The 27,565-nt window shown below is 37.1% G+C and overlaps 1 protein-coding gene across 1 annotated transcript; it reads left to right on the forward strand.

The window, feature by feature from the left end:
• The first annotated feature begins 2,915 nt into the window (after positions 1-2,915).
• On the forward strand, positions 2,916-25,568 carry QRFPR (pyroglutamylated RFamide peptide receptor). The gene is made up of 6 exons (XM_007439527.3): positions 2,916-3,255; positions 17,385-17,543; positions 18,733-18,794; positions 20,423-20,658; positions 22,577-22,674; positions 24,764-25,568. Exons 1-6 carry the CDS (start codon positions 2,916-2,918, stop codon positions 25,159-25,161), a joined length of 1,293 nt encoding a protein of 430 aa, XP_007439589.1. The 3' UTR covers positions 25,162-25,568.
• The last annotated feature ends 1,997 nt before the right edge of the window (positions 25,569-27,565 follow it).

Here is a 27,565-nt window from a genome sequence, read left to right on the forward strand (position 1 = left end):
TATCATTATTTGAAAAGAACAACATGGCCTACTGCCTCCATCCTTTATTAAGGCTAATTTCAAGGGCCATGTGAATGAAGCACACCTCATAACATCATGACACAAAGAACTGTGTCATGATGTTATATTGATGTCACCTTGCTTTGCTGCAGACCCCTATGGCTGATTAGACTGACAATGTGATTGCATCCCACCCTGCACTGGAGCAAGGAGGATAACTTTGGGGCACAGAGCAGGGAAAGGTTATTCAGATGGATGGATAAATCTGTTTTTTAAAATATTTTGTATTATACCATGCCTGGTAACAAGTAGCTAAACTAAGAGTACCCAACCGGTAGTGCACAAACTGCATGATGTTTTGCAAGAATGCCCTCTGATTGCATTGTGGGATTTCAGAAGGCCAAACTGTTGTCAAATTGCAGTACTAGGATTTGTCACCAAGCATCCTTGAAAGGCTTTTTATTATTTATTTATTTCAATTATATTGAAATAATATTTGCTAGTGGGATATACCAATATACCATCCCATCATTTTGTGAGTCATAAACTTGTTTTAGTACAAATGACAAAAAGTTAATTTCAAAAAAACCTACTGATAAACATTAATCATACTTCCTAGTCACCAAATGCTTTTGTTTGATTGAATTAAAATAGTAAAAATGACAGTTGTTAACTCCAGAGTGTTCTAATCTCATTAAATTACAGAACTGAAATCTATTCAGGCAGGATGAACTCACCTTAGAGTTTTCTCTGCACTCCACAATAAGCGGATTATTTATGGCAATTCGGTCTGAAAGCATTCATCTTACAGATATATCGGGAATACAGACAATTTGTAGTACAGTGAGAAGCATAGATAAAAAGACAGACACATTGCAAGAAAATGTTGAGAATGATGAGGTTACAGAAAGTTTGTGTGTCTTAGCTATCCAGACAGCTGTTTATCCCTAGTGGTCATATCTCAGTAGGAGGAGGAGTCTGGTAGCACTTTTTCTGAGCAACAAATTTTATTAAAAAACAAGATCTTTCCTGAGCTACAGCTCAATTTATGCCTTTAATAACATTGGCAAGTTAGAAAAGGTGCTGCCAGACTCCTGATTTTTTGCTACCATAGACTAACATGGCTCTCCTCATACAATATCTCAGTAGTGGAGAATCCCAAGATTGCTGGTACATGCAAAACATTCTGGGATCTTCTAAGATTTAATTACTCCAAGACCTGGGTAACAACTAGAAGATTTAGTATCTAAGTGGTATGAAATGAGTGATTATAGCCATTATTGTATGGGGAAATCCATGCTTGGAAGGATAGATCAAAAGATCTGAGTAACATGTCCACAAAATGGGGCAGAACACAGAGGGTAATAGTAGATTAACAGTTTTTATTAATCAAAGTATTATGGTCCTCTGAAGATGAATAATTTTATTATAGGATGCAAGGATAAAAAGGACTGGTAGTAATAAACTGATTTAGAAAAAGAAGTCCTTGGGAAATAAATCTTTAGCTGATGCTATAACGAAAGTGTGTGACAGCCAGATAATTGTCTCTTTTGCCATGGCACTGCTTCAAGTGTGAGTGGGATTTCAGTTCCTTGCAGGAATGATATATCAAAATGTATCAATGACTATGAATGATTGTTCTATGAAACCATTCCTAGAAAGTGAGCTAGGCTGACTACAAAAACAAGGCCAGGGTCAAGACGGGTGACATAACTGTTTGGCATGGCTGCTGCATTTGTATACATTGTGTGACATTATGTTTTTAAAGGGCTCAGTGTAGAATACAAGCAACCGGCAGCTGTTTTAACTGGTCCCAGCACAGGCATGTCTTCTTTGCATAATGCTTAGAAGAAAAGACTGAACTGCAAGACAGCAACCAAAAGACAAATGCCATTTTCAGAAGAATATTGGTTCCTTATTATGATACTTAGTTTCCCACCCTCAATTTACCTCAACTGGAACAGGCTCCGGTTCTTTAAATAGCATTGGAGTTGCACTGCCATAATGGGTCTTCCTCCTGGATTTCAAGTGCTGTGATCTTAACAACTTTGGCCTTAATATTTCAAGCTATGCAATTGCCTGAAACTCAGACTGGCTAAGTAACAACAGCCCCAACTGCGCCACTCTAAGCACGCCAGAGAATTAAAGCAGCTTTCTTCAACGTGTCCTCCAGGCGCGCCAAATCCCAGGATTTTGACTAGAGGCTGTAATCCCAATGCACCTGGGGAGCACCAAGCTGGGAAACCTTGTTTAAAGAATCCTCCTTCGGTTTCTGGCGCTCCTCAGGCTCCTTCCTGCACAGCAGCCATCCTCCTACGCGTCCCCGTTGGCATCTTTCTCCGAGCTTGCTTGACTGGCCGCGCTTCCAGTCCCTTTCAAGCGCCAGTCCTCGCAGGAGGCACCGCCAGCTTCCTCACCACCTTGTTCTCTCGCTAACCAATCTCGGCTCGGCTCAGCGCAGCCAGCAGTTCGGAAACTTTGAAGGCGGAGACCCAGAGAGGAAGAATAGAGAAGCAGCCTTCCGCGATTGGCTAGTGGCGTGGATAAAGTATTCCATAGGACGCTTCATTTGCGCAGGCTTTTGTAATCCTGTGGGCTAAGTAAACAGCAGGGAAGCGCGCGATTAGTTTGCCGCTCGGCGTTCCTTCATCCCTAAAGTTTCGGGCTTCGTGGGCGTGATATTCCTCCGCCCAGTTGTATTCATTTCAATTTTGGACGGAGATGCTCTAAATTGAACGAGGTGCCCGTCGGCTGTTCTTCCGAGGACCTCGCCCACGATCTCTTGATGCCGTCTAACAAAAAGGCGTGTGCTTAGTTGAAGGGAATTCTAGTTCCCATCCCTTGACAAAAGCCGACGACGCCTACCATGTCTGAGGAGCGAGGGAGGACAGAAGATTGATCTGCCCGTCCTTGCTATGCGATCCCTAAATATCACCCCGGAGCAATTCGCGCAGCTTTTGCGCGATAACAACGTAACCCGCGAGCAGTTCATCGCGCTCTATGGACTACAGCCGCTGGTCTACATCCCGGAGCTCTCCGAGCGCACCAAGCTGGCCTTCCTGCTCACTTGCGTGGCCATCTTCGGCCTGGCGCTTTTCGGGAACTGCCTGGTGCTCTACGTGGTGGCCCGCCGCAAAGCCATGCGCACCGTCACCAACATCTTCATCTGCTCGCTAGCCCTCAGCGACCTGCTCATTGCTTTCTTCTGCGTCCCTTTCTCTTTGCTGCAGAATATCTCCGATAACTGGCTGGGAGGTGAGGCGGGGAAGCGGCGGAGAACCTCATCCTAGCAGGCAGGCTGTGTGTGCATGCTTGGCTAAGGCTCCCTGCCTCCTTCCATCCCCCACGTGCTTTCGGGGTCGTTAAGGTTGGATGTCCTCTTAACATTATGCTTAGATGTGCAAAGAATGGTTAGAAATATTGGAGGCCAGTGTCAGGAGCTGACTTTGTAATAGAGAAAAAAGTACTTTTGCATCGTTTGGCGAGGTAACCTCTTTCTCCCTCCTTTCTGATGCTACTGCTGTTTGTGGTGTGTGAATGGTAGATTTTTCGTGTTTGTAGAAGTGGGCAAATAAATATTACTTTCTTCCCTACGTTATTCTTAACAGGGCTACTGGTTTTAGGGCCCTGTTGGGGAATCTTTAACCTAATGTTAGTTCTTGATGTTTGAGAACTCTCTAGTGGCAAAACAACTTGGTGTTGGACTTCAGTTCCCATAACCCCAGGTCAACACATTTGGAGATTGGGGAAAGCTGGTTTCATTTTACAACTATTCAGTGTTCTCTTGACACTATGAGTAGCTCATGGGTAGAACGGAGGATATCATACAGTATGGCATTGGTGTGTGTGCAGTTAAATTTTCAATATGTTTAGGTGCTTATAATCCTATAGATGTGATATATAAACTTACTAGGATCTAATTTTAATAGAGTACAGTGCTACCTATGGATTATCTTCATGGTCAGTTCTTGATAACTTTCTGTGATAGAGTTCAAATGTTTATAAAGCTCTCTTTGCATTGCTAGTACATAATCAGTAGAGGAGGAATTGTAGCTGTGTGCAATTAAACTTACAAAATGAATATAAATATACAGCATTAGTTTCCTTAGTATTTTTAAAAGCATGTACTTGTTTTATTGGGTATCTTCATACCGAACAATATTTATCATTCTCAAATATCTACTGACTTTCTAAAACCTGGGAGCAGAATATCTGAGAAAGTTTTGGCATGCTGGAAAGGACCTCTGCCTTTCTACTATCCTTTCTACTATTCTGTTGAATTAATTCAGCAAATGGATTAGTTTCATATTCATAAATCAGTTTCATATTTGCAATAGATCTTATTGTATGATAGCACTCTGGAACCACATTCCCATCTTCTTGCTGCTTTTGTTCCCTATCAGAATTAAACATTTGGTAAATGAGTAAATAAAGTCATTCTATTCATTTCAGAATTAGGCTGCAGGCGAAACTTAAACTAATAAAGTTCATTTACTAAAAAACACTGCCCTGTGGTGTTATAATACACAATTAATAAAATTTAAGATTGAGCTGCCTAGAAATTAATTGGAATATGTTTATATGGGCTCCATCACTTATTGACCCAGACTGAGGCAGCCTCTCCTTTTAACAGGTTTTACGTGTTATCTTCTGAAGCACCAGATATTTTGCATAGTCAAAAAAGGCACTGTTTGGGTTCATATGCCAAGGTTTCTTTAATTAGGGTTTTCTGAATACAGTACAGGAGCAAAAACTCAAGCAAAACACATTTATCACTAGTGACTGTGTAATTTGCAAATCAGTAAATACGGTCTCTTTAGATATATATTGTATGTAAGTATGTATAAATAGATTATGTGCTATCAAGTCGTTTTTTACTCCTAGTGATCACATAGATACATTTCTGCCATGAAGATCTATCCTTAATGTGTTCTTTCAAGTTTCCCAACGGTGCACTCACCACCACTGTAACTGAGTCCATCCACCTTGCTGCTGGCCGTCCTCTTCTTCTCTTTCCTTCCACCTTTCCCAGCATTTTTCAGAAAGCTGGGTATTTGCATAATGTGCCTGAGGTAGGATAATATAGATGGATATAGATATACCTGGTTATAGCGCTTGACATTAATCTGTGGGTGGGTATTAGATATCAGAGTAGGAACATACTTAAAGAGAAACTTTTCTCTTTTTATACTCCAGCTCACTTTATTATCAAGCAAAAAGAAGCATTTGTGGATAATGGTATTTAGCATTTCTATAATTTATAATTTATTTATAGGGCTTATAGGTTGCTCCAGTCAGCTGATTGCATAGCTCCCTAGTACATAATTGGGATTAAAATTAAACAATATAAATCAAATTAAAACAGCATTATCCATTGTAATCCTATAAAACCAGGAGTCACGACCAAAACAATAAAAACCAGTCTATAATCCATCCTGGCTTTATGAAACAATCACATTTTCTCTAGTTTTGTATAAACCAGGAGGAAGGGGCTGATCTAACATGAGGGAGGATACTATCCAGAGGAGGGTGGTGGCAAATGAAATGCCACCACCAATTCTATGGTCCCTAAAGGTAGCAATCTCTGATAGAGGGGACATGTAGTGAGCCCACTTTACTGAAATTTATCAGGCAGGCTGACGTTACTGAGAGAAGATGGTATGTAGATACTCAGGCCCTGAACTATGAAGGGTTTTGAATGTGAAAACCAACACTTTGAATTGCTCCAAGAAACCAAATGGCAATTAGTTTAGCTTCTGAAGAAGAGTTTTTATGTGGGTTCCTTGAAGGATACCTATAACTACTTGAACCACTATGTCCTGGACTAGCTGTAGCTTATGAATGTTCTTCAAATGTAGACCCAAATAGATCCCATTGCAGTAGTCTAGTCAAGAAGTGACTAAGGCATGAGTGACAATAATTAATACCATCCATTCCATGAAAGATTGCAATTGGTGCACAAGATGGAGCGGTGCAAATGTCCTCATGGCTACAGTTGCCACCTGCTCCTTGAGCAGGAGTTGAGAGTCTAAGAAGCTCCTCAAGTTGTGAACTAGCACTGATGAGGAAGTACATTCACTAGATTTTGTATGTCTCTGAGCCCAAACCACTCTGCCTTGCTGGGATTGAATCTCAACCTGTTTCTCTCCATTTAGACCCAGACAGTCTCTAGACACCTGGCAGCACTTTAACAGCATTACGTATTTGGCCAGGAGTTGAGATGTATAATTGGGTTTTATCAGCATACTGATGAAACATGTCCCTATGCCAATAGATAATCTCACCCAGTGGTTTCATGTAAATGTTGAATAGGAGCTGAATACCATGACTGATGGTGTTGAAATCCTGCTAAGAGGTCAAGCAGGACAGGAGAGTCAGTACTACCCCATCACAGTCCAACCAGAAACCCATCTATAACATGATCAGTGCTATCTCCATTCTGAACCTGGGCTGAAACCTGATTGAAATGGATCTAACAACCCATTTCCTCCAAGATCCTCTTGCAGCTGCAGCCCAATCACTTTCTTCACAATTTTCCCTTAAAGTGGAGTTTGGAGACAAGCAATTGACCAATATATCTAGGTTGGGTGTTGTCTTCTTGTGGAGGAGACATGCTATCACTTTTTTCAGAGTATCAATGTTCAGAGGAAATTGCATACATCACTTTTTTATGCTTACAACTGTTCTGTAAATTAGGAACAAAAAAGTATTTGGAAAAGCCATCTAGTCAGTTCATGGAAGAGATTTGTTTTAAGCTTCCTGATTGTACCTATCTTTGCTAAACTCTAGTCTTGAATGGATAGTATTAGTCTCTCTCCCCTGAACAACTTATGCTGCCCCAGGAAATTTCTCTTTTATTATTGCATAATAATAAAAGTCTTATTTTTTTTTACTTTGTGCAATTAGGGATATAATTGTTATACATTAGATTACACTCTTGTTGAATATGTGGATATTTAGCTTACTAGTTTCACAGCTCAGAGCTATTCTATTTTGTGAGTCCTTAAGGGCTAATAATGAGCCTTAGGAAAATAATGTTTATTTTGGAAATTACTGTACAAATGTTAAATGATGTCAGAATGAGTCTTTCATAAATGGAAAATGTAGGCAAACTCCATTAATGTAGTCTTTATACTTAGAATTAATGTCGTTCACCATTAGTAAGTCTTCATGTCACTAAATGGTAGAGTTGTAAGAAATCCATTTCGTATTTCCATGGCAATATCTGAGGAACTCAAAAGGATACTTACTTACATAGCTGCTTCTCTAGGATGACTGTTAAATATTTAGATTGTGTTTATAGGTGTGGGTGTGTTTAAATAGGCTAAAAGAGGAAATTAATTTCAAGCAAAGCTACAAGAGCCCTGTAGTAAACCTAAATAAAATCACACCCATTTGTATTAACCAAAGAAAAGGCTGAAATAGTTACACAGCTAAATCACGGGATCCTGCTTTATTTTATTTAGACACTAACTAAGGTAGTTCCTGGGCTATGACGCAATTGGGACTGAAATTTCCATCACTAAGTGATGCGATAGTAAAGTGACATCACACGACTGTGTTGCTTAGTGACAGCAATTCCAGCAGTTCTGGTTGCCGTTGTAATCTGAGGACCACACGGGTTGTTAAACGAGGGCCTCATGTGATTGCAACTTCTGACTTCCTGCTGGCTTGTCCATTGATTTGCTTGTGGGAAGCTGGCAGGAAATGCTGGAAATTGTGATCATGTGGCTGCAGAGACACTGCGACAGTTGGAACTCCAAGGACTGTTCGTAAGTCCCCCTTGTTCAGCACCGTCGTTACTCTGAACAGTTGCTGAACAAATGGTCGTAATTTGAGGACTACCTGTAATGATACACTAAGAAATAATTTCACAAGATAGAGCTACTATATCTGAGATTAGGCAAAACTGAATGTATATTAAACTGAGTCATTACAATACGTTTGTCTTCTTCCTGCCATGCTCTACCTATTTATCTTTATATCCTTTATCTGAAAAATGTTAAGGGTTACTAGTTCTGCCTAAGAGAATAAGGTGAATATTCATTTAATAGAGAGTCAAATACCAAGTCCTAAATACTGCTTATGGTATTTGGATCCCATGACTCAAAGGAACAGGAATATTTCTGTTTGCAGCAAATGCTCATTTATATATCAGAGTGCTTATTGGTGATGCTGTAGGTGTTCACATCCTTGTGATTTTTTTTCTTTTTAAAATTGTTTATGGGAAAGTCAAAGATAATTAATACTGATCATTTTGGAGCTCAATTAAAGATGTTCACATTAGTTTCAAATCCTTAATTGGATTGGAGCAGTCTGTCTAAAGGATTCCTTGTGCTTAAATGGATTTACCTGCACTGTAAGATTTTGAATCTTACTCGCGGTCCTATCAGTTGGAGTTGCTGAATTGGCAAGCACGACGAATATAATATAATACTGTACTATAATATATTGTGTTATGATCCTGAATACATGGAATTGTCTTCCCAAAACAATACATTTAAGTAGACTATAAAAAACATTTTACTCCATTTGGCTTTTGGAGGATTTTGTTGCCATTTTAATGTTTCCATCTGTTGGTTTTCTTATTTTATTATTACAAATATTTGTAATGGTTTATAGTTTTATTACTACAAAACTTTTTACTACAAAATTCATAATCCAGAAGGCCGGTTTCAAAATCCATTCAATATTTATAGAATTGGAGGTTAGCTTGGATTTCAGTTTTAAACAATTTTGCTAATATGTCTGTCCCTTCACGGACTCAGAAGATAGCACCTTTTGTAGTTAACAACTTTTTTTAAAAAAGGGATAAGCTTTGTCAGATGCAAGTGATGAAGTATGCTGCAGGTCATAAATGTTTGTGCCTTTTATTACAATTTGCTAATTGGAAAAGGTGCTACAAGACTCCTCTTGATTTTTTTGCTACCATTGACTAACACAGTTCTCCTCCTACGAAGCCCTTCATGGACTGTTATCTTGTAGTTAACGGGTTTGTAAAACACAGTAAGTCTATGAACTATACATTTGGGAGTGTACAGTCCTGATAGGGTCACTCATGATGGGCAGGTTATAAATGAGGTGGCAAACTGGAGAAGTGACAACCAATATGCTGCCAAAAAAACCAAATGAATGTTCAAAACTAAAATAATGTCAACGTACTGGAAGATGAACCCTCCAGACTGGGAGGCATTCAGTGAGTTTATTGGTGAAGAGTAGAGGAGAAGGCAAGGTGAGTAGTACTAGTGCTTTTTTGGTAGCTGGCTTAAAGTTGAAAATAAGTTTAGCTCCTGGTGTGCCCAGAAGCAAAAGAAAAGTTTAATGCTGCAAACAGGAATATACCCATTCATTCATTCATTCATTCATTCATTCATTCATTCATTCATTCATCCATCAAATTTATACGGCTGCCCATCTCATAAAAGAGTGACTCTAGTGGTGTACAATAAAACTATAAAACAGTCTTTTTTTATAGACACATATGAACAATTTTTGTATGCAGAATGTCAGAACTATAAATTTACATATATTTATTTATACATAAATCAATTTTGACACATGAAATGTCAGAACTATGAATCAAGGTAAACTTAATGGGATCAGAGCTGAAATACCAAGATTGAACATTGACATTCTGGTGCTATATAATTGGTACTGACTAGCAGGGGGAACTATGGAACCAGTTTCATCTTTATTAAGACTTACCAGGCATAGGTAGTCTCCATATGTTAAAACTTCTTTACCGAATTTGGTCTGGGTTCACCTGTTAAAGGGAACTAAATATATGAAGCCTATCCATGCTAATGAGTCTCAACAAGGATGAAACTGGTCATATACTGACTTCTGCAGGTCAGTAGCAATAATATCTGTAAATTCTCTATAAGCTCCTCCATAAGTGGGGAGGTCTTGAGACCATTAGCATGAGGGCTAGACACATAAGAACAGTAAGCTCTCTAACCTGAGAGGCTATATAGAAGGAAATCTATTGTAATACAGTATCTATTGACATTCTGGGAATCAGCAGACTGAAGTGGACTGGAATTGATTCAAAGCAGAAGAACATTAGATCTCTGTTGATAAGAAAATCATAGAAGAAATAGTGTAGCTATCAATATTAACAAAACGGTGTCAATCAGTGACCGGATGCAATCCCTACCTTCTAACAATCTAAAAAATGCTCTACCCATGAACATCACCAGATGGATCATGCCAAAATTTAATTGGTGATATGCTCTGCAAGCAAAAAATGGAGAGGCATTGGTGGTATGTATGAAGAATTGATAACCAAACTACAACTGACATACTGGAAAGTGAGGTCAAATGGGCTCTGGAAAATATTGCTAAGAATAAAGCAATTGTTGATGAAATACCATGGTTGGGAATTGTGTTAGTTGACAGGAAATAAATATTGTAACACATAGTCCAGTGTTGTCTCAGCTGATGTTAGAGAAATTATATTCATAATAATAGAAATCAAAAATCAACTATCTGTTGATTCCACAGTGATGAACTTATATTAATGAAATTGGAACTAAATTTTTCACAGTGACTGGAAAATGCTAATAATTTAATCCCTTTATTCTCTAAAATTTTCAGAGTTAGTGATGCTTTTTACTTTCTCCCAAGATGCTTTAAGTATTTAGCCATTGTAAAAGCAAAAAGCCTTGGTTGTTATGTGTAGACTCATCTGGAAGTGATATTTAAGTATCTGTGTGAAACAAATAGAGAATCATAGTTGCCACAGAACGTTTCTGCTCCGTCTGCATCTTACATTCTGTGTAATGAATTTATATTTATTTTTATGTGCCATGATAATCAGTAGTGCTTGATTTACCGAGAAGCTCTGGGAAATGAAGTGGCAGAAGAGGTCCTTAGAATGGTGTTTGAAAAAATCTGGTAACAAATCTCATCAGATACAGGTAGTCCTTGTTTAACAACCACAATTGAGACTGGAATCTCAATTGTTGAGCGAAGTGGTTGTTAACCGAGACACCCATGTGACTGCTTCACTCAATGACTGCCATCCGGGCATCCCTGGTTGCGATCATTAACCAATTTCCCAGGTTGTTAAGCGGATGGAGCACAACAGCTGCCTGCTGAAGGATTTCAGGTCCACGTGGAGCTGAAATCCGGAGGCAGCCCTTTCACTCTCAAACATTCCTGCATACCACCAATGGGTTTCCCCTCCCCTCAGTGCATGGAGGGGAAATGCTTCATGGGGCTGGAGGAATGGAGCTCAGATCTTCAGGATTTGAGCTCTGATCCTGCACACTGCCAAGAGGTTTTCCCTCCCCTCTGTGTACAGAGGGGGAAATCCTTCATGGGACTGTAGGAATGGACCTCAAATACTAAAGATTTGAGCTCCATTCCTGCACACTGCTGAGAGGTTTCCCTCTGTCCCCTCCACTTGCAACCTTCCCTGCTGGCTTCCTTATTGACTTTCTGGGGAAGCCAGTAGAGAAGATGGCAAATGATGATCACATGATCATGGGGCACTTGGCAACTGGTTGTAAATGAGAGCCGGTTGATAAATGTGGTCATGTGACTGCAGGGGAAGGGGTGGCGCAATGTTTCATGATGGTTGTGTTTTACTTTCTGAGGCTGTTGTCACTTTGAACTGTTGTTAAATGAACAGTCATTAAGTGAGGACTACCCATACATTAGGATTCTGATCAAAACCCAAGATTAAGGACCACATTGTGATGATAAAATGGCAAGAGAGGGGATCTTTACCCTAGAGTTTATTGAACAAACTTATGTGTTCCAGAAGTCCAAAAATGCCTACCTTGTGGTGGTAAGGGTGGCATTTCTCTTTTATTGTGTCTGTGGATAGCTGTCCTGTGGCCCTGTTTTGGGTGACATGCACCCTCTTAGGTAGAGGGGGCTTGGAGAACCCCTTGCAGGGGCGTGCAGAAGAATTTGTTCAGTATCTCTCAGACAAAGTCTCTCGAATTTGCTTGCAGTTTGATGCTGGCCTTGTTGCAGGTCTGGAGGAGATGCCTGAGGAGGAGTCTTGCCCAGTTATCTGGGAATGGTTTGAACCTGTTGGGCCTGAGGAAGTGGACAGAGTTATTAGGACTGTGAGCTCAACCACCTGCTCTTTAGGCCCATGCCCCTCCTGTCTTGATAAAGCAGCCCAGGGGGTGTCGTGTGAATGGGTTCAATGGTGGTGATTCTTCTTTGAGTGTGGGGGTTGTTTCTTTACCTATTAAGGAGGCCTTGGTTCTCCCCCTCCAGCCCATTGCTGGACCTAACCTCTCATTTTTAGGGAAGATGGTTGAGAAGATGGTTGCACAACAGATTCAGAGGACCTTGGATGAAGCAGAATATCTGGATCCCTTTCAGTCAGGATTCAGACCTGGGTATGGGATGGAAGTGGCAATGGTTGTGCTTTTGGATGATCTCTGGCAAGGGCGGGATGGAGGTTGTACATCCATACTTGCCCTCCTTGACATCTCTGCAGCTTTCGATACCATTGACCATGGTATCAGAGGATTGGGGGTGGGCAGCACTGTCTTGGGTTGGTTTGCCTCCTTTCTCTGGGTTTGATTCTATTCAGTGGTGATTGGGGAGAGAGATCCTGCCCACGGCCCCTACTGAAAAGCAATTAACAATTTCCAAAAGTGATTAAAAAAGGAAGTATATGAATTTAGTGTCCTTTCAAAGGTGCCGACAGCAGTTTGAGCAAGATGACTATTCCCTCATCTCCCAGAGCTCTAAACTTGCCTCTAAACTATCTTGCGGTTCCCTCACAAGGAGCAACTGATTGGAGCTTGTGGGCAATCTCAAGTCCTTTCCTTGTCCAGAGGAATTATCGAAGAACCAGTCTACTCGCCAGCTCTTCATTCTGCCATGATCGTCAGCTGTTTTTCACAGAGCAGTCTTCAATTCACCATTTCTTCCCCGGAAGTCTGTCAGCATAGTGCAGGTTATTGATGTTTCTTTTTCCAGTTTTGAAACCATTTTTCTTCCAATCCAGTTTCCCTTGAGATGGATGGATGGATGGATGGATGGATGGATGGATGGATGGATGGATAGATAGATTCATAATATATATAGGAAATGGGAGAAGTTTAATGAAGTGACTCATTTTATACAGTGTTCAGCTACAGCAATGGCAGAAACAGATATATAGAGAATCTTGCTGCAGTGAAAAAATCTAGAATTGTGGAGGTTTCCTGTCACAGCAAGAGGGAAGAGTTGATGGGAGATGCTTGTATAATCTGAGTTTAATCTTAGGTAATTTTGGATTCATTTTAATACCATGTTTATTCCCACTTACTAGTAGAATTGCTATGTATCATGTATCATTGAAAGGGCTATTGAAGGCATCATGTTGTTTTCAAATTGGGAATCTTTTCCCAACTAGATGTGGCTGACAGACTATATCAAGTGTATAAGAGCTTGATTCGGTTTTACTGAAAAAGGGAAGTGGTCCCCTCTTGGCAGTCAACTTTTTTGACCTCTTGGCTTGATCATAGTACTAAGTCTGTGCAACATTTGAGCTAAATTGGGAAAACAATTTAGAGGGGCAAGAAATGAGTCCCCTAACATTGTGTTATGTGTCCTTTAGATGTCAGTTATAGAGAGTGTGTGAAATGATGGTTATCTCCTTGTTCCTTGTTGCAATTCAAATGTAAATTTGAGACTGGAGCTAGGTTGTGTATCAACAGAGGGTATTTGCTCTTGCCAGGCTTAATGTTTTATGGTCAAGGATTCTGGAAATGGAGGCGCAGTAACCTTCCTTTCCAGGGCTGAATCTATTCCTGCCAGGAGGATGTTGTTGAATCAACATCATATGTTTTGCTGAGCTGTCCATTGTATTATTCATGGTGCTCTGAAGTAATATCATTCCACATTTTAAGTTGTCCCAGCTGTTCTATGGAAGAGAATACATAAATCCACTGACATCTCAAAAAAAACATGTTCACTGTATATAATCATGATAAAATAATGATCTGGATATCAGATTTCTATATTGCAGGTGTAAAAAATTTGAGGGTTCACTGATCTATGTGATATGGTCATGTGATCATTTGATATCTTTATGGGACAATGTAAAGTAGATTTATGGGAAAATCTTTAAATGTTAAAACTGTTAATGTGATGTTGAACTATATACTAAAGCTTTGGAATCTGTTTATTAGGAATTACGGTTGTATTGTGCATGAGGGATGGCTAAAAGAATCATATTGAGAAATTGGAAATGTGATATTATTCCATATGTTAAGGAATGGTCAGAAATGTGTGATCTATTTGTTTTGGAAAAAGCAATATTTTCTATTAATCAAAGGATGCAGCAATATGTGTTAATATGGCAGAGATTTTGTAATATTTTACAATAACATTTTGTACTGATTATATTATAGTGTAGTTATTAGCAAACCAGTGACTATTGAAATGTGAAAAAACAGATAAAATCATGATCTCTGTATATAATTAAGGTCTCATAGATTATTTTCATGTTAGAAGGCAGGTGGCTACTCATTTATCTTTTTAATGTTTTAGTTTTATTATATGTGTTGTTGTTTTATATATTATACATAATTCTATTACCAAAAATATTTTATCTGATATGAAATTATTACCTCCAAGAAGTCTCCTTAGAATTTGGATGCAAATCTAATTTTTCTCCCCACTGCAAACTCTGATTATTTTATATCAGGAGGTGAAGCAAAAAAGTGCTGGTTTTGGAAAAAAGAAGATTGTATAAGCCCTAACTATATTCTCAATAGACTTGCCATGTTTTAATTTTAATATATATCTTATAATGGGCTCATACATCATGCTAATCCATAAAACATGGCTTATATCTACTATGGATAAATTCACCTATCTAGGTTGATTTTTCTAATCCCCAAAAGTGTGAGCAACTCCTACAGTTCTCCAGAATGGCAATGCTGATCTCAAAGTTGTATTCTTGACATCTGGAGGACACACAGTTTGGCTTTGGGAAAGGCTGTACTAAACTATGGATTACAAATTGGGGGGGAAGGACTGCATGTAATATTGATGAGTAGATAGTTGGTCAACACCTCTAGGTATCACAAGTATTGATTGGTGACCATTTAAATATCATTTTGTTTAAATGTTAATTAGATTTAGTATATACCAATGGAAATTGTAGTTCTCATTCCATCTTTAATTTTGAAAGAATTTTGAAAAAAAGAAGCAAGCTTAATTTTGTCAATTTTATTACAAGATGTGGAGAGGTTACATACAGGCTGTGGGCTGCCCACCCATGGCCTGTTGGAATATGGTCTCATTTTCTCTACATTGAAATGATATTTTTAGTCTGGTCCACTGATGTTTGATATGTTTTTCTCTATAGTATAATAGCCTTTTGTTCAGTATTGTTCAGTAATACATTTTGAAGCATAATTTTGTTACCATACTAACTGAAAGCTCAGCATTATAATGGGCTACTCTCTTGCCCTCAAATCTAATCATAAAACAGATATTGATCCCACTTACATTTAATGAGCTGTGATTGCCATTCATTACATACAGGACCTGGAGTCTGCAGAGGTAACAGCTAAGGTTTAATGGTTTCACCTTAACTGAGAAAAGAGTAGTTTATTTTTCTGGAAAAAAAAAAAAAAGGCCAAATGCCTTTTATTAGAATGCCAAGATGATTTGAGGTGCTCATAACAAGGAAGCAAAGTTTGTTTGTACATGAGCTTGAGGAAAAGTATCAGCTTCTAAATGAGGTGGCATTGGTAAGGACGTTTTTGAATTCCTCCAAAAGCTAGACATTTATAGTTCTTGACAAGAAAATGAATCCATTTGGGAATGCCAAATGGTAGACATTGGCTGTTGTAATATTAGATTAACTAGTATGGCTGTCTTAATTTTGATGGTATTGTTACAAGATGCTGGAAAGGTCACACAAGGCTATTAGTCCTAAATGACATGCAGTTAATGCTGCAGCACTTTTGCAGTGTGACAGTTGTCCCCCCCCCCCCCCCCTTCTATCAAGACAAGGCTTTTCAGTTTGAATCAGTCAACCTGAGCACAGGTTGCACTTTCTGGTAGATGCTAAGAGTAATAAAACAAACACTTTGCATATTTGATTGAGCCAGTTTGTGGAAATGTTTTCTTCGAGCATCTTCCCACTAGTATGAGTATAAGGAAATTAAATATGCAGTATATTACATCCTATTGTCAGTGCCTTTCTCAAGAGTTATAATGTATCTACAGTATATTACAGAGATTCTTTAATTCATGATAAAATGAATTTATATGATACACACAACCCTGAATAAAACTAACAAATTAACTGAGCTTTGGATTGGGCAAGAAATAAAGATACCACTTTTAATAATTAAATTTAATCTGTATGGCAACTACAACAATGATAGAAGTTCACAACTTTAAAAAAAAAAGCAGTGTCATATAGATAAGCAACCCCCCCCCCCAATTAAATTTATAATCATGTTTTAATGGGAAGGGTGGGCTAGCTTATATTTGCATAAATCCTGAAATCTGGATTTTATTTTGAAGACAACATCATTCATTAAAGATAGGAGAAAAGAAAGAAGTGTTTCCTTGCTTTAGATCAGTTTCTCTTAAACGTCTTTTAAAATGCTACATCTTGCAAAATTATGGCAGATACCATCAATTAGTTGCTGTCAAGATAATTTTGATTTTTTTACTTCTGCATTTGAGTATTTAAAAAAAGTGTAGATACAATTCACAATGTTACTTATTTTAAAATTCAGCTGGCATTCTTTGAACACTTGCAGATGAGTTGTTATGTATTATTGCCCTACCTTATTCAAAAAAAATGATTGGAGGTCCAGGAAAAGTCAGCTACCATAGATAGCTCTTACATGTTTATCCACCATTTTAATCAGGAAAAATGAATAAATTAATTTTTAAACAAGCTTGTCCCATTGAACTCAGTATTGGTAAAGTCAGAGTTTAATCCACACATTTCAAAGAAATGACTTCTTTTAATACTCAAAATTGATGATGCTTCTTGAGTTGCTGCCTGTTTTAGGATAAATAAGAAGGCAATATGAAGGCAATATCAATCCTTTTAAAGTACATATCATGTACACTCTGTCCTTCAGAAAAAGATAAAGGTAAGATGCCCTCAGATCAAACTTGATTCCTTCATCCATGCAGCTTTCTAGGCAACATTATTGATGCGACGGGCCACTGCCTTCTTCTGAAATGCTTTTCTTCTTAATCTAACCAACTGCCCTGGAATTCCTAGGGTGTTGTCTCATAAACGTGACTCTGCAGGCTTACAAAATCAGCCAAGATCAACAGGTCTGGCCATCTGCAAAGCCATTCTTCAGAAATGAGAATAAATAAGCAATATAGGTTGACCCTGCTCTAGATACACTAATTATCTGATTAATTTCTTCTCTTTATAGGTGCTTTTGCCTGCAAGATGGTGCCATTTGTGCAATCCACTGCGATAGTTACTGAGATACTTACAATGACTTGCATTGCTGTAGAAAGGCATAATGGCATTGTTCACCCTCTAAAAATGAAATGGCAGTATACCAACAGAAGAGCATATACAATGTTGGGTAAGGTCCCAGACAATTCTGTTATTTGCTTGTAACTTTTCTTTTTTTAAAACAACCTTCAAAATACACATATAAAGCAGAATAAATGAAACCAAACTGTTAAGCTCACACAACATTAGAGTAACAATGTTCTGCAGTGCTGATAGTTGCCATTACTTGGGCTGCTCATTTTTGTGAAAACCAAAGATCTTGAGTTCCTTAATCAAAGCTCCTTTGAAAAGCTATTTATCTGCAGCTTCTTCCACATGTATTAAATCCAGAAACTAATTCTGGAAACAGGCATTATTCCCTAGTGTACAGTATTGTGTAAAAAGGAAGAAGAGGCAGAGAAAATGCCTAATGATTATATTTAAATATTTTGCTGTAATCCAGTATTTTTAGATTAGGACTTCTTGAAATTTTATTCAGACATTTTGGCTGAGTCAGAGCAATGGGGCTGTTGGCATGCTCCCATCTCTAATTTTCTCAGCCTTCAAGTTAAAATTAATCTTGTTTTATCAGGTTCCCATATGCAAAAAGTCTTTTCATGTTTAGGCAGATAGAAATAGAAATCCACTGTAATCAATCTGGATCAACCTGGAGTCAGGGCTGGTTGACAAGAGCCAATTTGCACAGGGATTTGGGATGGGGCTAATGGATATAATTTTCCCTGACTTTTTAAAGTATTTCCTATTTCTGCTAATGACTGGACTGGTAGTGTGCATGTATACAGAACGACTAATGTTGACCATCAATACATCCACAATGAAGTAGCGAATAAAAGCATTTGCAGTTAAAAGAGATCAGACTATATGAGTATTCTCCTAAGTGCTAACACTGTTGATATATTATCTTACTTAAGTAGAACTTAGCTAGAATGACTTTTATTTTTAATGAATAGGGAATGGAGAAATAATTAGAATTTCCATCTGTAATATCTTTCTTCCCCAAATATTAGTGCATTCTTTTTTTTTAAAAAAAGATCAGAGATATAATCTCTAGTCAATCCTTCTTTAAATAAAGCCCATTGCTTTGAATTTTCTGACAGTAGATCAAAAAAAGTTGTATCTTACCTCTCATTTTGATCATGTCCCATGTACTTGCTGATATTAAAATCAAGTCCCAAATGCCTATGGCCCAAATGCTATGTTGCTTTACTTTAATTTCCTATGTTGTTTTTCTTAAATCACCAACATCCCTTTATTTTTAGGCATTGTTTGGCTGTTGGCTGCTGTTGTTGGTTCACCCATGTGGCATGTACAAAGAGTGGAGGTAGGGTTGTGTTGTGCAGTTGTACTTATTCAGGCTAGCAGTTTGGGAAGTTTTTGTGTATTACTGTTCAGGAGCTGAATATCATATGCAATAAAAAAATGCAAGGGTTGCATTTCATGTTTTTTATGATAAAAAAAGGTCATCATGGTGGCCATGACATTGTGATTGAAGCTCTGCCTTTTTAAAAATGTGCATCACACATAAAAGCAGGCAGAGCTTCAGTTGCAGCATTGTGGCCATTGTCTTGACTTTTCTGACCATACCCTTCAGAAACTCATGCTCTGTAGAACAGAATAGCCCTTTAAAAGAATTATGCACCAGGTTGCCACAATATCTGGGACAAACTCTTACTTCATCTTTACACTAACAACTCCTCCTCCTCCTCCTCCTGCTGTCTTTATTATTAAATGTAATCTAGACAAATTTAAATAATAATATTTATTATCTTTTATAATTTTGGGGTGAGTACATGCTGTTATTTAAATTTGTCTAGATTACATTTATTTTATTTTTATGTTATGGAGTTTGTTTCATCGAGTTAATCCTATAATAAAGAGAACAGGTTTGGTTGCTATATTTTAAATATTGCATTGTAGATTGTCACGTACACTTTGGGAGTATCAATATCTGAAATATATGCAGTACAGATGTTAAAATGTGTGGTGTATTTTGGCCATGCATATATGTCTTGGCTCCCTTGAGAATAGGTGTTTCAAATCATACTTCTTTTTAAAAGTTAATTTAAAAGTATAAAAACAGTGTTTTCCAAAGCTATGTGTGTGTTGAGTCCTAAATGTTAATAAAATGATGAAGTAAGTAAAAAAAACAAAAACCCAAATGTTTTGAGCTTTCTTATAAATGCAGACTAAAGTAAAATGGTAAAATGGATGGTTAGTATTAGAATTCTTTTGCAAGGGCAGACAAAATGAATTTAAGTAAACCAAGTCAGCTTATGGGAGTCATTGTACCACATAATTGAATTTAATTGGATCAGAAATATATACAGGTAATCCTTGTTTAGCGACTGCCTCATTTAGTGACCATTTGCAGTTACGACAATGATGAAAAAGTAACTTTGTGACCAATCCTCACATTTACAACCTTCGCAGGTCTGTAAAGCAAAGGAAAACTGAAGTAAGATCATAAGCACAGTCACTTTCATTTAGCAACTGCTTTGCTTAACGACTGAGTTGCTGGTCCCAATTGTGGTCATTAAATGAGGACTACCTGTATGTGCAGATTGTACACAGAATGAAAATGACAATTTATGACAATTTTTTTTTAGTCATAAAAATAGTTTTGTACCAGTAACAGAGTCACTGGTTTGAGATGGGCAGCTATATAAATCAAATAAATAAATAATTAAATTAAATTAAATTAAATTAAATTAAAAAAACTTCTAGCAGCCAGGTTTGCCTGCAACTTTGCTTATTAAGTACAAAGGGGATGAAATGCCTGCTGGCGTATCAGCCCATTCCATTTGTGCTTTATTTGGATATGTATAAATGGATAGTCCAAGCATGGAATTACAGTTTCCTGCAGCTGAACATTCCATCTTTGGACATTTTTTATTACAGATAGTATATTGACAAAGGACTCTGCCCTAACCTCTGCTTAATGTCTTTCAGAATAAATATGACTTCCTTTATGAAAAGGAATATGTTTGCTGCTTAGAAGAATGGCCAAGTCCTGTCCACCAAAAGATATATGCCACTTTCATTTTGGTTATTCTTTTTCTTCTCCCACTGATGCTGATGCTGTTGCTGTATAGCAAGATTGGTTATGAGCTCTGGATTAAGAAAAGAGTTGGAGATGCTTCTGTTCTCCAGAGCATTCATGAAAATGAGATGTCTAAAATTTCTCGGTTGGTATTACTTAATTTATCTACATTGTTTTGCTGTATTGCAAAAGTTTGTTATATTGCTTCCTATAATTTGAATATAATTTTATTATATTGTTTCCTATAGATTAATATTTTCTAATTTCCTAGGATTTTTTAAAAACATCAATAAGCTTATGGACACTGATTGTTTGCTAGACAAGTTATCCATAAAGTCTCTTTTGAATGAAGCTTTATAGAGTTTAACTACATGTTACTAACAAATACTCCTGGAAAGTGACTTGGGGCATAATAAAATATGAAGAAGAAGAGCACTGTAATAAAGTATTAAGGAATTTCTCTGTTTGCTATTTTCACAATCTTCCTCACTTTTTCTTATTTTAGAGCATTATGTAATAAATTAGAAAGAGAGAAAGAGAATGAATGAATGAATGAATGAATGAATGAATGAATGAATGAATTTAGGTGAACAACTATTCCAGTTCAGATCTCCAGACAGGTAGTCTTCCACAGGTTTCAATGACCATAGAGCCTTATAACACATTGGTTAAATTCCTAAAAGTGCAAGGAAGGAAGAAAAAATAAGAGAAAAATAGAAAAGAAAGAAAAAAGACACAAAGAAGTAGCTTCTGATCTTCTTTACAGCAGTTATAAGTACAATTATAAATTTACCTCTTACTCTATGGTTACAACATAACTCTTTTCTTTCTATCATCTATCCTGTCTAATCATCAAAACAAATAATAAATTCATTTTTTTCTGTTTCATACAAAAAGTCTGTAAGGGATTTCCAGTCAGCAATAAATGTAGATATTGTCTTTTCTCTGATCAAAGAAGTCAGTTTGGCCATCTCAGCAAATTCCATCATCTTCACCAACCATTCCTCCAAGTCTTTGTGCATACAATAATCTCACTGCAGTTATCATGTACAATAAAGTTCCATGACTCTTTTCCAACTGTTTGTTCATCAATCCCAAAAGAAAAACCTCTGGTTTCTATTGTATATTAATCCTTAAAATCTCACAAACTATAATTTACAAAACAGTGTCTGGATTCATACAGCCAAAACATTGCCAGACAAACTATGGCTTAACATGTGCTCCCATCTCTTCCTTACTTCTCTTATTCTTCCATTCAAAATGGAAGCTTCTTTTGTTTGTTTTTCCTGTATTGAATTATCCTGTACTACAATATCCTCAGCATCAACTTTTTAAGAACATACTGTAGATACTACCTCATCCATTCCCAGCCCAATGTTCCATAAGATCTGATGGACAGGTCTTTCTCCTTGTTCCAGTGGTGACCTAGCATGACTGGTCGAGACTTTCTCAGTGGCCATGGGTGTTTTAGGAGGCTAGGATAAAACCAACTCTGGCAGATGGCCTTCCTATTTTTATTGATGTATTGCATTTGTATTCCATCTTTTTTCTGGGAGATCAAAATGTAGGTGTTTGTCCATGTTGTATCCCACTCTTACCAGAGAGAATGATTGAACTAAAGTCTTGTGGTGAATTCTGTGACTGAGTGAGAACTTTATCTGGATCTCCAAAGTTCAACTCCAACCTTTTAGCCACTATACTGAAGTGTCTCTAATTGGGTTAGGTTCACAGGTGAGTAAATATAAGCTGCCATGTCTAAGTTTTTACTTATAATGGTGGTGGTGGTAAAATCATTCCTCTAAATGATTTTAATTTTGGATTGCCATATTGCCTGCCTTCCTGCATAGAGAATGTGCATAAGAAGGATGGGATATAATTCATTTAAAAATAAAATATTAAACATTTAGCTAAAGATATGAAAGTGGGATGTTCTGTATGCAAAGTATCTTCTTTCCCACTGAGATCTAGCTCATACAAATCAGATCAACCCTCATACAAATTATCTGTATTCTCTCCCTATCCAAATGCTTTTGGTCAATAGTACAAAGTATCTCTCTTTTCAGAAAAAAGAAGCGAGCAATCATGATGATGGTGACTGTTGTGGTTTTGTTTGCTATTTGCTGGACACCTTTCCATGTAATGCACATGCTGATAGAATACAGTGAGTAATTTGTTCTTATGAAATAGTAGAAGAGAGGGGTTTTTTTGCTTAAAGGCAAACAAGACAATATGTTAAAATGATAAATATGTTTATCATTTTAACAATGATATGTTAAAACAATATGTTAAAATGAAACTAGAATACTAAATTGTATAACATGTTATATCAAATCAACTGGATTTCAATAAAGACAATTTTTCATGTTTACTGGAATGTATGAATCAAGCATAATCCAAATTAATAAATATGAAGTCCCTTTTTTTTTTTTTTTTAACCTGTTCAATCGTGTCTGATTCTTGAGACTGCCTGGACAAGTCCCTGCAGCTTTCTTAGCAAGGTTTTGCAGAAGTGGTTTGCCATTGGGTCCTTCCTAGGTCTGAGAGAAAGTGAGTCACTTAAAGTCACCCAGCTGGCTTTGTGCCTAGGCAGGACAAGAACTCACGGTCTCCTAGTTTTTAGACTGATGTCTTAACCACTACATCAAATTGGTTCTCAGTCTCTAATTACTGCAATCTATTTTTAAAAGTCTCTTATTTATACATAAAAGCTATTTACATCTGAGTACATTATAAATTTAATTTTTATTTATTATTCTATATGACTTCCTTTTTATATCATACTGAGTACATACATTCCCTTTTGTTCCTTCCTTGCAAAGTTGAAATATAAAGCATTTTCTCATTTGAGAATGGCCCATACAAATAAATGACCTTTGTAATTCAATGAAGTCCACATTTATGTAGGTAACCTGAAAATGTGAAATACAGGCTTACCAAGGATTTTATAATTACTATTAATTTTAGAAGAGTACTCACATCTTTTGCTAGAGTTCAAACTGAATGAATTGTTGTGATTATGAAGTGAGTTTTGTAGATTCACCCAAGTGCTTTTATACTTCTCAATATAAACATTATTCAACAATCAGGTTTTTTTATTTTAAAGAAAGAGTATCCCAGAATTGTTCCAGATCTGTTGCACTGTGCTCCTGGTCTTCAAAAGTAGTAACAATGGTGAAGGGACTCAGATTGCATATACATTTTTGGTATTCTGTTTATTTAATTGGGTGCTTGTACATCCATAGGAAAGCAATACAATTTGCCATATGCTTTTGTTTCAGTGTTCTATTTTCTCATGGTTAAAGCCCATAGCCATCTTTTTCCTCTGTCTGCTAACAAAGGAGAAAATAATATGTGTATATCTACACATGCAGAGATGTGGAAAGCTATGTAAGATATTTCTGCCAGACAGTAATAGTGAATAAACATGATTAATAGTGTTTCTTCTTTCAGGATGCCAAAGAATATTGAAATATATGGCAATGATATTTTAATATTGTTTCCTTTGACTAAATGAGCATCCATTTAAACCAGTATTTAAATTCCTGTTGACAAATGCCTAAGCAATGTGAAAATTTTACCAGGCAATACTTGATCTTTACTTTTATGCCTTCCTTTTTAGTGCAATAAATCAGTCATAAATACTGGAAGATTAATAGTGCAATTCTGTACTTAGTATAAATGAAGTAAATAATCTAAGTGGGTTATTAGACTTTCTCTGTTGTAGGTGTAAGAGAGCAAGTTTGGCGCAGTGGTTAAGGCACCAGGCTAGAAACCGGGTTCTAGTCCCAACTTAGGCACAAAGCCAGCTGGGTGTCCTTGGGCCAGTCCCTCTCTCTCAGCCCTGGGAAGCAGGCAATGGCAAAACACTTCTGGAAAAATCTTGCCAAGAAAACTACAGGGATTTGTCCAGGCAGTTTCCAGGAGTCAAAAACGGGCTTAAAGGCACATACACACAAAAAGTAGGTCTAGGCTGGTTTGTATGTAAGGCATCAGCCAGTTCATCAGTCATCAGCTTACGTTATTGACTATAAATTATGCATTAGTTATGTATATAGCATATATAATTTTAATAAGATACTTAATGAATTACTTGAACATGTTTTATAATTAATCTGATACAAATTTCATTCTGGAATAATTGGATTTTTATTTCTACTTAACTGACTCGGGTAAATAATGAAATAAATCATTGGATAAATCATTGATGTATCATTGAAGAGATGCTTAAACATATATATTTCTCTCTCTAGGTAATTTTGAAAGAGAATATGATGATGTCACTATTAAGATGATGTTTGGAATAGTTCAGGTAATTGGATTTGCTAATTCCATTTGCAATCCAATTGTATATGCCTTTATGAATGAGAACTTCAAGAAGAACTTCCTTTCTACAATTTGCTTTTGCATTATAAAAGAAAACTTGTCTCCATTCAGGAAACACAAAAACCTGAAAATCACAATGATGCAGCATGAAGAAGGGGCCTGTAGAAGAGAACTGGTCTCCTTGGAAGAGTCTAGAAAAGAAGCATTCAGTGAAGGGAACATTGAAGTAAAATTCTGTGATCAACCTTTTCCCAAAAAGACCTCCAGAAAACACCTTGCTTTGTTCACATCAGAATTCACTGGGCACACTTCACTGGGATGCTAGCAAAATGGATCTTTGTGTTCCACCATTTGACAATAGTTCTTCAAGCTTCATTGTTAAAAAGTTTTGCTTAATATACATAACAGAAAGATGTTTTGTGTTTGTCTCAGCTGGAGTTGTCCAGCTCAGGCTGCTAAACTGGGTTTAGATATGGTCATCACCACATTAGGCAATGAACACACAATGATTGATTTTCATTGCTTGGGATTGTGTTTTCTTTCTCGGTTTGTTTAAAAAAAGATTCACATGACTTTCTCTTCTGTTTTATTGTGTGTTTCTAATCCAAGGGAAAAAAAACCCTCCTTACTCTGCCAGATGAACTGTATTTGGACTATATGTTGCCTTGCTGCCAATCAGTGTATATAATAGCAATAAATCCCAAACAAAGCTGTGATCATGGATGCCATGAAGCTATTGGAAATCCTAACAATCAGTATTTGGTTATTTTTTAAAGTAATGTTATTTAATTAGCTAACAAAGGGTTATCTTTGAATAACAAAGGAAAAAACTAGCAACTGTATTCTCTGCAAGAGTGCAGAGTAGGTTTTTGAGATACATTTGTGACAGAGAAAGCAACCTTAAAAGTCATTCAGATGTCATTCTTTGATTTCAGTGGATCTGGAAATCAGCTATTAATTAAACATAGCATAACATAGTTGACACAGTGAAGTCAGCATTACAGTAGCCCAATAACAAATCTAAGCTGACTGCCTATGAATAACGCTGGCTTTTCAAGGCACAGAACAATGTTGCTTAAATGCAATTTAGGATCTGGAATGCCAGATCTTCTCACCAGGTTAGATGGCACATAGTTTTTTATTCTTCTCCAAAGGAACTTGGCAGTGGTAGCACAAAAATGCTAATAAGTAGCAATGTTATCAAGCTCCCTTCAGTGTTTAATTACAGTTATTGGCATAATCAACATTACATCAGATTAGAATTGTTCTTTCACCCACAAATAAGTACTGGAAGAACGGGAAGCTTTGCATTTGCTGAAGAATGCCAGCACAGCAAGACTGCCTCTGTGGCCCAGATACAAAGACTAGCATACAAATGGCCTGCCCTGAATTCTGATTCCAGCATTGCTCAAAATGACCGGTAGGTGATTTGTTTCCTTATTAGAAGTGTTGCAAAAAAGCAGACATGATGTGAAAATGCTTCATGGTAGTCTCTCCCCACCTCTTCTTTGATGTTAGCACTCTTGTTTGTACAAGCTAAACTAGAGATATGACCCACCACAGGGGGCCCTGGGCATCAAAAGCACATAATTCCTGCCTTACATGATGTCCACTGACTATTCAGTAGAGCTTCTTCTCTTTACCTTATGGAAGTAATATTAGTGAGTTCTAGTTTGTCGTGAAGTACTTACTAGATTACATTAGAGTTGAATAATTGCAACCCTGCTTCTCTGTCTCTTAAGCCATTAGTGTAATCTGAGAGCCGTTGACATCAATCTTTGTGTGTGCACATATCTAGATATTTACACACACACAGATATACATACACATACACATGTATAGGCTTCATTTATAAACTATTTAATTTTTCTATCTTCTTTGTCTAACATCTAGCCTTTTTACCAGTTTGGGTAAACTCAGGCGTAGTTATTTTGTAACTTTCTACTTTAAAAATGTGAAAGTAAACAGACTTTTAGCTTGACCCAGCACAGCACTTTTGTTTTTATATTAATAATGCTACTCTACTATTGTTGATCCCTGTCTTTGCTTAATGGAGCCAATCAGCGGTTTGTAACTTTTTGTCAGTAGGAAAATGGCACCTTCCTGGGTTAACTGGAAAGCCCAATGAAACATTTAATCCTATCTATTAAATTCTGGAAGATTTTTCAAGTTAAAGTTACAGCTTAAAGACTCGTAAGAAAATGTTATCAATGTCATTGATAATTTGATGTAAATATAATGAAATATAATTTTATCCTTAGCAGATGCATCTGCAAGATGCACTGCTTTCATGCTTTTGTAACCTAAGCTCCACCCCTTTTGTATGTGTGACGGATGTTATGATGGATGTACAAGATGGGTAGAGATTGCATTGCATCAGCACCCTAAAGCTGCTTTCATCATCGCCGCCCCCCGTGGACGCCACTGCTACTGTATTTTAAATGTGATCAAAATTCTAGAATTTTTTGATAGTTTCTACAAAAGCTATCATTCGGGTCTCAATATGTCCCGAATTGTCAACTACTTGATACAGGTTGCTGTGGAGATAGATGATTGTTTTATGGAGTTACTGGTTTCATTACAGAATAAGTACTGTATATTTCCTATTTTTAAAATTCACTATAAGATGGTGATATGGAAATTTAATTTCCTTGTCATAGATTAATTTCCCCTGAGGACACAATGGGTAGAATACTAAATAAGGACTTTAAGGCTCGCATCTAAAACTA

The sequence above is a fragment of the Python bivittatus genome, unplaced genomic scaffold (assembly GCF_059951505.1).
Source record: "Python bivittatus isolate LINGU-HERP-01145 unplaced genomic scaffold, Pbiv_v1 ctg000070_np1212, whole genome shotgun sequence".
Taxonomy (NCBI): Eukaryota; Metazoa; Chordata; class Lepidosauria; order Squamata; family Pythonidae; genus Python; species Python bivittatus.